Source organism: Leptonychotes weddellii, chromosome 5 (assembly GCF_054177405.1).
Source record: "Leptonychotes weddellii isolate Sample4059 chromosome 5, ASM5417740v2, whole genome shotgun sequence".
Lineage (NCBI taxonomy): Eukaryota > Metazoa > Chordata > Mammalia > Carnivora > Phocidae > Leptonychotes > Leptonychotes weddellii.
The window spans coordinates 69,621,677-69,635,707 of record NC_138373.1 but is presented as its reverse complement, the minus strand read 5'-3'; the positions used below and the strand labels follow the sequence as shown (position 1 = coordinate 69,635,707).

The window sequence follows — 14,031 nt, the reverse complement described above, 5'->3', positions numbered from 1 at the left end:
GGGGACAACCACTCGTGGGCTTGAAACGTGCCAGCAGGAGGAGGCCACACACCCAGGAGCTCAGCCCCTCAGAGCCGTTTGTACGGAATATCACACAGCCCGGAGGCTCAGAAATCTGCCTACTTCCGAGGGCTGAGGTGAGGACTGGACCCACAAAGGACCTGTCCTAAGCAGTAGCTACCAAGGAACTGAGGAGGGGGACAGGAAGGTGGCAAGAACCCCAAAGCCGTGCCAGGTCACCCGCTCAGTTCTGGAGCACACGACATGAGGTCTTGGCAGCGGCAGGTGTGTCTTCAGCACTGATGTGCCCAGGACAATGTTCGCACTCACCTGTGTTCCCTCAACTCCTGAATCCTGACTGGGGTGCTGACCCCAGGCCATGCAGGAGGCAGGAGGAAGCCAGCCTGCAGACCCATGGGCACCACAGAGAGCGGGCTGTGGGCTCGCACCGTAAAGCAGGGGCCTGGGAGACACGGCGCAGCCCGCACGGCTCTCATGCTCAGTGTTCGGGCGTAACTGGAGGGGACCCTGGCCGGTTCTGGTCCAGGCCTCAACGTGGAATGCAGTCTGGCCCCCATGTGCACATCTCCCATTAGAGCTCTGCCGAAATGACACCGGGCTCGTCTGCTGAGCCTGAAAGCTCGCAAAGACTTCGGACATGGTCAGACCCGTGGGACCAAGGGGTTAGGGCAAGAAAGATCACTTGATGCAGGATGTCAGCCACCTTGTCATGGACCGGCCAGCCAAGTTCAAGGGCTCCGAGGGGAATCAGGCACTGCAGACTCCTGCTCGGAGGAGCCATACATGAGCGGACAAAGGAGAGAGCCCAGGAAGTGCTCGCCCCAGAAAGGTCAGGAAGGGAGGCAGGGATTCCTTCCTTGTCCCTCTCCAGCATCCGGGTGAGAGCCTGCACAGCACGGCTGCTCACTGAGCACTTGCTAAGGATGCTAACACTTGTGGAGCTCTCCCCAGCCGCCCGGTCCTGCTCCACACCCCGGACACGGCCGGAGCTCACTTGATGCTAAGACGTGGCATGGGGATCGTGCCCATTATACTGATGTGGAAATTAAGGCATAGAAGCTAGGCAGCCTGCCCAGCTCACATACACGTCACAGGCGACGCGGCTGGCCAGCCGCCCGCGGAGCACGAGCCTGTGCACAGGCGTGTTACCTGGGGACTCAGCTTTCATTCAGCTCAGTCCCGTTAAGTGTCCCTGGGAAGGCGGGCAGGCGTGTTCTCCAACAAACCCACCCAGGGACTCGTGCAATGCCGGCACCGGGCCCAAGGCTCGGAGGGAATGCCGGGAAAGCCGGGCCCTACTGTGCCTGCCGGGCTGGGACAGGCACCAAAAGAGAAGGTCTTGGGGCAGAGCGGAGCGGGAATGCATGTGGGCTGCCTGGGTCAGCTGGGGGGTGTGTCTGTGTGCATCTGTGTCTGTGTGTGTCTGTGTGTGCGTGTGTCTGTGTGTGTGTGCGTCTGTGTGTCTGTGTCTATGTGTGTGCATGTGTGCGCGTGCGTCTGTGTGCGTGCGTGCATCTCAGCTCCAGCCGGGGAGCCGCAAGGCTCTCACCTGCGTGATAAGGATGCACATCCCCACGGTGCCAAGCACGTGCTTGTTGTCATCAAACCACATCTTCACCTTCTCGTAGCAGCCCTGGGGAGCGGCGACCCCAGGTTAAAGCAGTGGCAGGACGGAGAGCGCCCCCTCCTGCCCAGCCACCACCTCACTTCCCCACCTGTCCCCGCCCCCCCCCACCCCTCGCCCCCAGGGTTCGGCCTACAAGGCCCCACTGCACAGCCTCAGAGCCCCGTTCAACCCGCACCCTCTGACACCCCCAACCGTGGGTCCACCCCACCGCCCCTCCCCTGCAGGTGTCCTGGTGCTGCACCGCCCCCCGCCACAGGCTTCTGGGAGGCGGCCCGGGAGCAGCCGCGTCCAGCCTCACCGTTCTCCACAGAGGGGTGGTGGTGTTGTGCCCACAGCCCTGGGAGTTCTCCACACAGCAGCGGTCAGGCACCGTGTTCTCCCCCAGCACCGGGTACCAGTCCGTGGGGCCGGTGACGCCGCAGCAGCGCATCTGCAGGTGCCAGCCCACAGGGTCAGACACCCGCAGCCCGCGGTCCTCCGGGCCTTCCCCGCCCAGACCAACCCGGCCCCACGAACCTACCTCCCTGCGTGTCAGCGAAGGAGACAAGAGCCTCCTTCTGGCCCCTTCTTTGGGCCTCATCTGGACCCAGATGAGGAGCCACAGCCCCTCCCTGGAGGCCGAAGCGCAGAGAAGGTGACGCCCACCTGCCTCTCTGAGCTGGGCACCGGGCCCCAGGCAGGAGCGCTCAGCCCTCTGCTCACTCACCACCCCGCCCACTCTGCTTTGGGGACCGTCCCAAGCCGGCTGCCCCCCTACCCAGGGCTTGACATGGGGCCTCTGGGTGGCACAGACTTGTTTTCCTCTTGGAACTGGGGCCTCCTTGCCTGAGCCACGATCAGGGAGGCAACCCTGTTGCTACAGTAAAGATGATCTGTCCTTCCTAGTTCCCTGTACCCATTTAAGGCACTCGGTCCTGTGTCCAGATCCTGCTCACCCGCCTCCACTCCCCTGCTGTCCCTCTCCAGAGGCATCCCCTGTATGGTGTGCCACCCAGCAGCCCTCCCGGCCCCCTGGGCAGAGTCTGAGCCCCCCCGCCCCCCACCGGCCCTTCACCTCGGCCTGGATGATGTTCCAGGCGTTCTTCAGCCCCACGTTGTTCTCTGTGTTGTACAGCAGCAGGCCCTCTTTCAGGTCCTTCCTGGCGTTCTCATTCACCTGTCAGGTTGAGTGCAGACACCTGAATCCCTCCTCCAAGGGGTCAGCACAACTATGCTTGAATACTCCCAGTGATGGGGAGCTCACTAATGCCAGAGGCAGTCCATTGCCCCCGTGGGTGATTTAGAGGATTCTATTTCCCAAGACTACACAGGTAATAAGCCCCCCACCATGCCCCGCAAACTCACCTTCCCCACGCTGCCCCCACCAAAACCTTTCATCCCGGCCTCTCCTGGCTCCCCTGTTTCCATTCTCCCTCCTGCCCTCCTCAGAGATCCTCCCTGCCAGTGCTTCTCGGGCTGGCCCTGCCCCAACCCCAGTGACACTCCATATGCCCCCTCCAGCTCGTAAGGCTCACCTTGTCCATGTAGACAAAGAAGAGGATAAGCAAGATCAGCTCTGCTAGGAGGATGATCAACAGGACGATGAAAAACTGGAAAGAGAAAGCCTAGATGTAGGCACATGGTAGTGGTCATGGCCAGGAATGGGGTGCACACAAGGATGGCAGGGGGGCGGGGGAAAAGTGGCACCTAGACAGGGCTTCCCAGGTAAGGGAGAGGCCAGCTACTTCTGAGGAATCCCCAGAGAGTAAGGGACAGAGATACAGGAGACAGCCAATGAAGGAGTGGGAGAGACAACTAGGGCAGGGATACCCCATCATGAGGATGAGGGGTGTGGTCAGGCAAAGAACATTCTACAAACAATTTCCCTGGGCTCAGGCTGGGCATCCAGGAGGCTGATGGTCGTCCCAGGCCTTGCCTGTCTCAGTGGCCCAAATGCAGGGAAACAGAGCTCGGGGGGGCTGGGGGGATATGGGGTCCAACTTACACTGAGGAGGAGGCACTTGTTTTCCTTGATGGCCCCCAGGCAGCCGAGGAAGCCCGTCACCATGACAATGGTGCCGATGGCGATGACTAGGTTGGCTGCAGACAGCGAGGGGAAGCTGGGGGAGAAGGTGGCAAAGTTGCCTTGGGACACGGATAGCCAAATGCCCACTCCAAGCAGCCCACAGCCACAGAGCTGGAGAGAAAGGAAAGCCGTTAGATCAGCACTGCTTCTGGGCTCATCTCCACGGCTCCTGAAGGCTGCATGGCCCTACCGCCCACTCTGCGACTGGGAAAGGGGGGGATGGGGCTGCAGGTCAGACAGGGCCACGGGCCCACACCATGTCGGCTGTGTGACCTAGACAAACCCTCAGGCTCTCCGTGCCTCAGTTGCCCCGTCTGGCAAATGGCATTATACTAGCTTCACAAACCTCCTACGGTCGCTCTGAGCATCCAATCTTAAAAGACACAGGCAGAACCCTGTAACAGCTACAGAAGGTCCCAGACCCACATGGGTGGTGGCAGTTCTTCCCCTTGTCAGTGGAGAGGCCCCAGCATTCAGGAAGGAGTCCGGCAGGAGGGCACAGTGGACAGCGAAAGTGAGTAAGGACTTGTCTCGGGGGCCGGGAAGAATCTCAGAGCCAGACCCTCGGGCGCCTGTGTCCTGCTGCCCTGCCCACATGCCCGTGCTCTCCGGAGCCCGGAGAACAAGTTTCCCACAGATGGGGGAGAAGGAAACTCGCAAATCCATCACTGCCTTGGCCACCCGTCCATGTGAGCCAGCAGCCAGCGCTCCGGGCCCGAAAACCGACTCTCCTCCACGGCGCCCCCGGGGCTGCGACGCCCCCGGCTTCACCTGGGGACGCTCCACTTTCGTTGGCTGCGCGTCTGCACAGCTGCCTTGTTTTATGCTCCATACAGTCGACACTCCCCCCCACCCCGTCCCTCCGGCAGCTCCGAGGAAGTATGCGGAGTCTGTATGCAGAGTCTGCGGGGCCAATCCATCAGTCAACCGATATTTACTGAGTACCTGCAGCCTGCAGTATCCCAGGCCAAAAGAGCCACAACCTCTTCAGCGACCTGCCTTCTTGGGACCTCCGCTCTGGCTGGACGGGAGCAATGAGAAAGCAGCATCGACCCCACGCTGTATACACCAGTGCCAAATAAATAGTACAGGAGTTGTGAGGAGCCAACCACTGTCCTGGCCCGTGATGTCCTTTGGAGGAGGCAGTCAGTGCCCAAAGGACAGGTGGATTTGGGGCGGGGGGGTGGACAAGAACATTCCAGGCAGGGCGAAAGCAGACACACAAGGCCTTGGCGGGGCACGGACATGGATCTGACACCCGGTTCCAGCTTTTCCCGGTGGTGTGACCTTGCAAACTCCTTGTATGCCCAATGAGAATAATATCGCCTGCCTTCTGGATTGCTGGGAGAATTTAAATGGAAGAAAGCATGGGAAGTGGGTGGCCAGCACCAGGTGCTGGTCTCGGAAAGGCATTGACTAAGCAGCTCCTAGGTGCCAGGAACTGTGCTGTGACCCCAGGTATCGAGCACACCCCTGCTCTCGAGCTGCTCTAGCTCCAGAGAGGAGACCCCGAAGGACCAGCGAAGACAAGGCGGCCCACGAGTAGGCAGAGAGCAGTTCTCACGTGCGTGCAGGGAAGGTCAGGGGGAGAGGCTGCCCGAGGAGGTGGCATTTTCTTCCCTCATTCAGTCCACACACCCAAAGTGAGCCCCCCATTTAGTAAGTGCCAGGGCCTGTTCTGAGTGCTGGGGGGACGCGGGGAAGGTGAGCAGCACAGGCAAACCACCCCTCCCCCCATGAACAGGCTATTCTTATAGGGGACATAATGTTCCATAAGCAAACAAGTAGCACAATTTCAGGTGATGGCATGTGCCATGAAGAAAAATAAGGATGGCAAGGAGTTAGAAAGTATCGGGGCACAGGGTAGTCACAGAAGGCCTCTAAGAAAGGTGGCATTTAAGTAAGGACCCAAATGAAGAGGGGAAGTGGTGGAAGAATGTTCTAGATAGAGGTAACAGCATGTGCAAAAGCCCTGAGGTGGGAAAGAGGCTGGCCAACCCCGGGACAAGCAAGCTGCCCGTGTGCTGCAACAGAGTGAAGGAGGTGACACGTGGTAGGGGACCAGGAGGTGGGGTGGCAGGGGACAGATGGGACAAGATCTTGCAGGCATCAGTAAAGACAAGGTGGGGGTGTTCTTAGCGTGCTGGGAAGCCCCTAGGGCTGGAGAGTGACATGATGTATGTTTCCAATAGATCACTCTGGCTGATGTTCAGAGACGGCCCCCAGAGGGCAATGGGGAAAGCTGGGAGAGCAACTGGGAGGCCACAGCAGGGATCAGGCACGAGCTGGTGGTGACCTTCACCAGACAGCTCTGGAGGACCGGTGAGCAGCAGTACAACGAGGTCTATTTATAAGGCAGGCTTGACAGGACTTGCTGGGCTTTAAAAGATGAGGAGATTTTCATAGATGAGGAACCAGAAAGGTGATCCAGGCTGTGCATGACAAAAGAAGTGGGCGTATTCCCATGCATTACTAAAGCAGAGATTGTTCAAGCAGCCGGGGAGGAGTGGGAATAAGTGGAGCAGCTTCCTGGGTTGCCCACGCCGTGGAGTGGTCCTGTGCCCCCTGTACCTGGGAGCAGTCCCAGTGGAACTACGTCAAGGCTCCCAAGGTATGGGCACGCTTGGCCGAGAGCATCCACCCAATCAATGGGCATCCACCGAGCTTTGCAGGGGGAATGGGTGCCACCACCCCCCGAACCACTAGGTGGCGCTCCAGGCCGGGTCAGAAGTTCCGAAACTTCCATCCAACTTCTCATACTGACTTTTTTCAATCTGGTCAGTTTCTGTACTGCCGTCTCAATTTTTCTTTCATTAATCATACCACGGAAATTCATGATCTTCATGCTGAAGATTTATGGCTCTAAAAGCCAGAGCCTGCAATGATTGAGAGGAAACCCCAAGGCTGCCAGGTCACTCCTTGCAGATAGAGAAGCCTGATAAAGACACCTGGCTTTGGGACCCCCAGAGCGGCAGGATGCCCCTACCACCCTGTGGTGGGGACCCTGGGGCCCCCAGGACCCTCCCTGGGCCTGGGAAAATTCTCACAGCACACCTTTCCCCGGAAACCAGTTCCCACAGGGAGTGGGTCCAGCAGGGGCCCTTCTGTACCTCCGTTCTCCATCTCCCTCCCAGGGAGAACTGCCATGAAGTCCAAGAGCCTCTATACGGGAAAACCTCAACAGCTCAGAAACTCCCAGGACCTGGTCATCTCTCTTAAAATGGTTCTCTGACTTCATGCTCCACATTCTTTGACTTGGTCTGCAGGCTTCCCAAAGCCCTGCCCAAGAGCCTCCTTCCAGGAGAAGGGCTTGTCGCTCTGGCCCCATTCCTGCACCCTCTCACTCCCTGTCTGAGCTCCCACCACATCCCGGGCTAGATCCCAGGTGATACCCGCTGCCTACAGCTGGGGCAGTCCCCACACACTGCCTGTACTTAAGTCCTGGGGTGTAGGGGGCGTCACACACAATGTCTGCTGAGTGAATGTTGCCCCTGCAGTGCAACTCGGGGGGGGCCTCCTGCACACCCCACTGCCACTCTTCCATACCGTCTGGGCTCTCCTACTGAGATGAAGCCCCTGCTCCCCTCTCAGACCCACGAGCAGAGCCTCTAGGCAGGAAGAAAACCTAAACAATCAGGCCCTAAGTTCACAGATAAGGACAGCAAGAGGAGACAGGCAGCCGTCCCACTGCCAGGCTGGGCCCACACCTGGATTCCTGGCCTTGGGTGCGAGGCTTCTCCCATACCCTCCCTCTAGGAGACCATTAAGTGCATACTGAGCCTGGGCCAACAGGTGGAAGGTGCTCTTGGCCCCTGCCTCACGCCCAGGTCCCAATCACATTCTCCTTCCTGCCTCTGGCCTGTTTCTCAGCCCAGCCTGCACAGAGCTGCCTGAATCCTTTTTCCAAAACACTGCTTTCATCATGCTGCTCCCCTGTGAGACCTTACAATTCGTTAGCTCTCTGACGCCCAATTTCTTTTAAATGTAGGCTTTGGGCTAGAGAATTTCTCAAGTCCCTGCCAGCACGGGCTTAGCCAAGCCTGAGACACGGTGCTGTCACATCCCTGCCCGGTGGTTCTCAGCCCAGAGCGATTTTGCTCCTCTGGGGACATCTGGCAACGTCTGGGGACATTTTTGCTTCTCACAACTTGGAGTAGGGAGCTCCTACTGACATCTGAGTGAGTAGAGGCCAGGGTTACTGCCAAACGACCTACAATGCACAGGACAATCCCTCACCACAAAGAACTACGCAGCCCCAAATTTGGAGAGAAGTCAAGAAACCCTGCCCTAGCCCCATCCCCATGCCAGGCGTCCATCCTCTGGCTATCGCCTCAAGAAGACAGCCATCACTGAAAGAACCTGGTGTGTTCCCTCCAGGGCTGGAGCAGCATCCCAGTTCTGAGAGGGACAATAAACCATGAGAGGAGTGAAGAGCTAAAAGACTCCATCCATCTGGGGAGCTGGTGAGAACCGGGGCAGGAGCAGGGAAGAGGCCGTTGTCTGGTGCATGGCACCGGGCAGCAGGGAGGACGGCAGAACAGGACGGCTGGGCAGGAGGGCAAGCAGACAGGAAGCAGACCTCCGAAGCCAGAGCACAGGGCTGGGGAGGGTGCGGCAGGAACAGGGGAAGGAGAGCAGCCCCCTGCGGAAGGTGCCCCACACAGGAAGGAGACAAGGCTGCGGTGGGACAGCCAGAGCTCAGTGCCAGAGAACTTAGCTGGTGGCCTTTGGGAAAATTTCCTTCCAAAACTAGAGGGCTGTCTCAGCTGAGAGGACCGAGCCACAGTCAAACCCAAGGCAGGAAGAGACTCCGGGGTGAGGCAGGGTGACTCAGGGAACCAGGATCTGGCCAAGGTTAGCACCGACTGACCCGAGGTCACCAGCCAACATGGTGCAGTCCAGGCCTGGTTAGCACCCCTCTCCAGCCGGCGAGGCCCAGCAACTGTCCTGACTACCGAGCTTTCCTGCTCCCTACCCCTGCCCCAACTGAGGACATCTCTAAGTGTTTTTAATTCCACGCCCCATGTAAATCCACATCCAAACGTGAGAAAACAAATTCCTACCCTTGCATTTGCCCGAGGTCTTGATCTCCATGAGGGCAGGGAGTCTATTTGGGTCTATTTAGTTCATTGCTAAATCCCCAAAGCCTAGAACAGTACCTCATCCCTGGCAATGGCTTTGGGTGTCCCCCCTACAGGGCTCTCCTGTGCAGGCCCTTAGCTGACTGCAGGGAAGAGAAGGTTCAGGCCCTTGCCAAGGGCCATCCCAGGACCTTCCTCATCACGGTTGGGCCCATCCACCAGAGGTACACCAGGCAAACTGAGGCCTAGCCAGGCTGTGGCCACAGAGTGATCAAGCACCCCAGGCTCACCTCATTTATGTAATTAGCCAAATATCCCCCATGGCATTTTTCCTCCTCTTTAGTTTGAATCCTATTGATTTGTAGTTTTAATATATGTTTCTGTCTTATGTCCTTATGTATTTTTCACGGGGGCATCCCATTTCTCTGGGGGTGAGTCCCATAATTTCCCCTTCAAACCAAACTCCCTTCTGAGCTTCTACCCCTTACTTAGTGCAGCGGACAGCCACTCCCTGCATCCCCTCATGGCTGCCAATAGTCTGTCCCCCATACAGGGGTGGCCTTCCCTGAGGGTGACCTCCCTCAGCCCAGGCAGCACATGAGGGACCTGCCAAGCCTTCTGTGTAGACTTGTCACCCACCCCCACTAAAACACCAGCTTCTGGGGCCAGGTTCACGCTCATCCATTCCTTTTCCATGGGAGGACCCAGAACACGCCTGGGCTACTACATCAACATTTGCTCCATGGACAGATGGATGGACGGATGGGTAGAAAGGGGTGGGAGGGCCTGAGCAGGCCACAGCCTGGGAACAGGACCAGACCCAGACACACAAACCCACCTGAATAAAAAACCCCCCATTACCCCCCTCATCCCTACTCCTAGTACCCCCAAGAGCCCCAAGTTACTCCCAAATCACCCCCCTTAGCCCCTCGTTTGCCTGTGTAAGTTGCCTGCTCATCTGCCCCACTTCCCCTCAGAGCCCTCAGGCTGTTTTCATCCCTGTGGCCTCATGTGTCTCTGCAGAGCCCTCCAACTCGGCCCCTGCACCCCACCAGCCTCACCCCCTCTGCTTTGCAGGAACTTTTCAAACACTAAGTCTCAGCACTCCCCAGTGCTCTCTATGAGCCACAGCCAAGTGCAGCATTTAATGGCATTTAATAAATTAGTGGATGTGGAGAATAAAAAAGAAAACCAAAACGACTTTAATTTCACAGCCCGACATGCAGCTAGTAATGGTCCAGTCTGGCCCTGGGAGAAGCCAGCCTGCCAAGAACTTCATCCCAGGGAAAAGGGACAATACATCAGCACCAGCAGTGGGTCGGCTATTTTGTATTGCAGACACCCCTTGCTTCCAAGGGACCCTGCAGCTCATTCAGTGTCACAGCCATAAAGGGGGGGGGGGGTGAGGGAGCCAGACAATGTCTTTGCCGAAGTCACCCTGCAGGCAGGAAGATCAGAGCACAGAGGGGAGGTGGTCACTGGGTGAGAAGTCTCCTTGTGAGGCTGTCCCTGGCCCCAGGCAGACCAGTCCCCACTTGTGCACCCAGGGTCCCAGCACTCAGCATCCGTCCATACCCACCATCCCACCTTTGCACAATTCGGGCTCATCAAGAATTCTTTCTTAGTAACTCAAGAATGCACTTCCCTGTGGCTGACACACATATCCCAGTTTTGCCCGAGCAGCCCACCAAACACAAGTGTGGCAGGCTTTTAAATATATGCAGGTCTGTATCTACCATGCTTTCCCAAGTTTTCTTCTGGTCTATTCCACGGCTTTTACACCTTTGTCTCATCCCTGTCCCACATTCGCACTTAGATTCCAGCGATGGAGGGGACAGCACAGAGTACAAAGATAACCCTCTTACCTCCTATACTCTGAGCTCTATACTTCTAGTAATCCAGCCGCAGCCCTCCTGGCTTGGTGGGCAGCCCCGCATGGTTTTGGCTCGCGCTGAGCTTGTGCATAATTTAAAGTGAAACAGCATGACTCCTCGGTCATTCTTTTTTTCACCCCACACTTTCTCTCAAAGCCTCCAATTTCTTTACAACTTCACCTCGCAGCCCCATATCACCAGCTTACATAGGTGACAGGGAGATCACACCCATATTTCTGAGCTGAATTTTCCTCCAAATAAACATTACATAAAGCATTTGCATATCTAAAACCCAGTTACATTTTGATTATTGCAGAATGAGGTTATTTTCTCAGATGGTTCTAGGAGAGAGCATTTAAACATGGCTAAACTTCAGGGATGCTGTGTCTGCTTGCTGCAAGACTTGGAGGTTCACAGAGCTCTTAAATTATGTTTCAAGAGTCTACTTCTCTCCAGCGAGCTTTGCAGAGACACAGAGACTACAGTAACCTCCTCTCCAACACACCAGAACCCCCTGTCCATTGAGAGTGGGTCCTGTCACAATACCTCGTGTACCCTCAAACTCTAAGAAGTACGCGACATTCAAAGAGTCTGTGATGAGGGAAATCCCATTTGAGACTTTGAGGACAGCCCCTGTTGACGGTCTTGGCTGGGGATAAAGGTCCAGGCACCAGCAGTCCTGGCCCCCAGCTGGCTGCACAAAGGGCTTGGTGTTCTCTGACCCCAGGAGGGGAGGAGGCCGGCTTTGCTGAGCACTGCGCATCTGTTTGGGCTTCCTGGCCTCAGCATGGAGGGCATCTGCCCTGCCCAGGGGCTCACTCAAACCAAGGCATCTACAGGACTCCAGGCTGACCCACCCCGGGGGCAGGGAGAGTCTGGGTCTGTCTCTGGGCTTCAAAGGCCAGGGCAGAGGTGCCGAGAGAGGGCCTAGTCCCTGATACGTCTGATGCCTAGAGAGTAAGGGGTGTCCATGCTGTGCTACCCTAATGCAGCCCCTTTACACTCTGGTCTTCTGCAACTACTCCTCCAACTGGGAGAAAGGCCTGCAGAACACCGTGGATCACGTGCCCCACCTCCACCTGCACCCCAGCCCCTGAGCCATCTGGAAGCCTCCAATCAGACCACAGGTCCCAGATCAACTTCCTCAGGTGCCAGCATCTTCCTACTTCTCAAGCTGAGCATGGGGTCGTTGGGGCAGGAGAAGTGAAAAAGGAGGTAGAGACAAGCCCAGAACTGCCTAGGGGGGCCTGAAGTGGGCCAGAGGCTGCCGGAAGGAAGCCTGAGGAACAGCCCCCAGAAGGACCATAGAATGATGTGTGGCCAGGACGCCAAAGAGCAGTGGATGACACAAAGCTCCTGCCAGCCTTGTAAAGCAGGAGTGATCATTCACCAGTCCATAAACATCGATTCTCACCACCATCATGGTCCTTCCTGGGCCGGCCAAGCATGCAGAGGTGGGTGCTGGGGAGAAGGGACACACAGGAGCACTTACTAGCCCGGCGCTTCCCAAACTGACCCCTGCCATCCCACTCCCTCTGGGCAGCGGGAGGCTGGAGGCCCTGACTGCGAGATTCTTCTCAGGGACGTGGACAGAGGACGCCCAGGAGAGCACACAGCTGCTTCATGTCCCTCTTTGGGGACACATGAGAGGAAGTAGGCTAAAATGCTGAAGGGACAGGGGGCAGGCATGGGAAGGACCTCCCAAGAGGGAAGCTGACGGTCCTTTGCCCTGGTCCCTTCTAGAGGCTCTGTTCCCTGTTGGCACACTGCCCTTTGCTGGGACAGTGGGGAAGGGGGGGCGATGACCCTTGGACATGTCTTTTCCCCGAACTCCAGAACTTGTCAATACTCAAGGGGAACAGCTTGGAGCCTGAGGCCACCCACACCCAGTAACATACTCAGGCAGGGTGCCAGTGTTAGGAAGGAGTGCTGTCTCTGCTAGGGTGGGGGATGTATGTGTAGCTCTCCTTGCCTGCACCCCCAAGGCCACAACTGCCTGAGCCCCTGGGCCTGGGGCAGACCCATGTGGGGACACAGTCGGAGGCACAGCCTTTACTCCCAAGGTCGCTGTAAATTGGGAGGGAAGGTGCCGAGGACTCAGAAGAGCCTATCAAAGGAGTCTGGAGAAAGGATTTTCCGATCACCAGCATATTTTTTCCTTCCTGCATTTGTTTTATTTTGTGCATCTGGGGAGAAAGGCACTTCTGACAGCATCAAAGCGTGGAGGAACGCGTGAAGCCACGGCTGCCATGGGAGGCAGGGATGGGCTTAGGAAACCAGCCTCCAAGGATCACAGTGACGCAGGCGGCCACCTGGGCTCTCGGAGAAGGCAGAACCACCAGCCTCCCGGATCTCAGGACAGTGGCCTCGGGGACAGCCACATGCTGTGCAGCTCTGGCAGGCCACCTGGCCTTTTGGGGACGATGCTCTGCTAAAGGACTCAGGGAGAGAAAGCAGTTCCCCAGCACTTGGGGACACAGAGAGGATGAATAGGATTATGCCTGCCGAGCACTTTGTGTTCCTTGGAATATAAATATCGTACAAGGTACTGTGCTATTATTCAAACTCCTTCGAAAATGCAGGGAAACAGGACAAGGATCCCTTGAATGCCTATCACATCTTTCCGGCAAAGAGCTCAAATGAGACTATAACTCATCCTAGAGAATGGGCAAGGGGGTGGGGACCTCCTGTTTGAGGAGAGACACCACCCCCAACCCCTGAGCGGTGAAGAGAAGTCACACAGTGGAAACATGTCCATGAGTGGTGTCTCTCATGCAATCACAAATGGACGCCCTTTTAATAATCGTCTACAGCTCAAGTTCAGCAAATAACACTCTATAATTACACGTACAGATATCAGGAAAGATCGTGGCTGACTACCAGGTCCATCTGTGGCCCCAGGACAGCCACCCACACACACTTCCGCTATAACCCTTGGACGGGGCCGACACATGACTGGTCTCTCCAGGGATCCGATGCCCACGGCCTGATTATTTACACCGCCAGATGGGAGCCGTGTCCACCCATGCCAGGATTTGGCATTTCTGACATGCTTTGTGGGGGACATAGGCCAGTGACGGTCAGGTCCCTCTGCCAAAGATGGTCTCAGCAGCAACCTAAGTGACCCCCTGAGGCCCCTCCCCACCCTGTGCCGGGCTCTGCCCACGTCTCCGTCCCTGGCAGGACAGGAGACCACGGCCCATCCTACTACTCTTCCACACATGCACGCAATTCAGGGCACTCTGCTGAAAGCTGCATGTCCATGGTCTGGCCAGAGGAACCTGCCCAAGGTCACGGAGCTCACTGATGGTGGAGCCTGGCCTCACTCCTCGCCCCTGCCCCCACCGCCCTGCATTAACCCTT

General features: G+C 57.2%; 1 protein-coding gene across 5 annotated transcripts in view; it reads right to left on the bottom strand.

Annotated features, from left to right (window-relative positions):
• The window catches only part of TSPAN9 (tetraspanin 9), a 188,949-nt gene that overhangs the window by 3,637 nt on the left and 171,281 nt on the right, over positions 1-14,031 (bottom strand). For all 5 annotated transcript variants that reach the window (XM_081821035.1, XM_081821034.1, XM_081821036.1 and 2 more), the window contains 5 exons: positions 3,633-3,824; positions 3,163-3,237; positions 2,703-2,804; positions 1,947-2,078; positions 1,571-1,654 (listed from right to left, as the gene is read on the bottom strand). In XM_081821035.1, the coding sequence (XP_081677161.1) occupies positions 1,571-1,654; positions 1,947-2,078; positions 2,703-2,804; positions 3,163-3,237; positions 3,633-3,824 (585 nt within the window). The remainder of the gene's footprint in view (positions 1-1,570; positions 1,655-1,946; positions 2,079-2,702; positions 2,805-3,162; positions 3,238-3,632; positions 3,825-14,031) is intronic.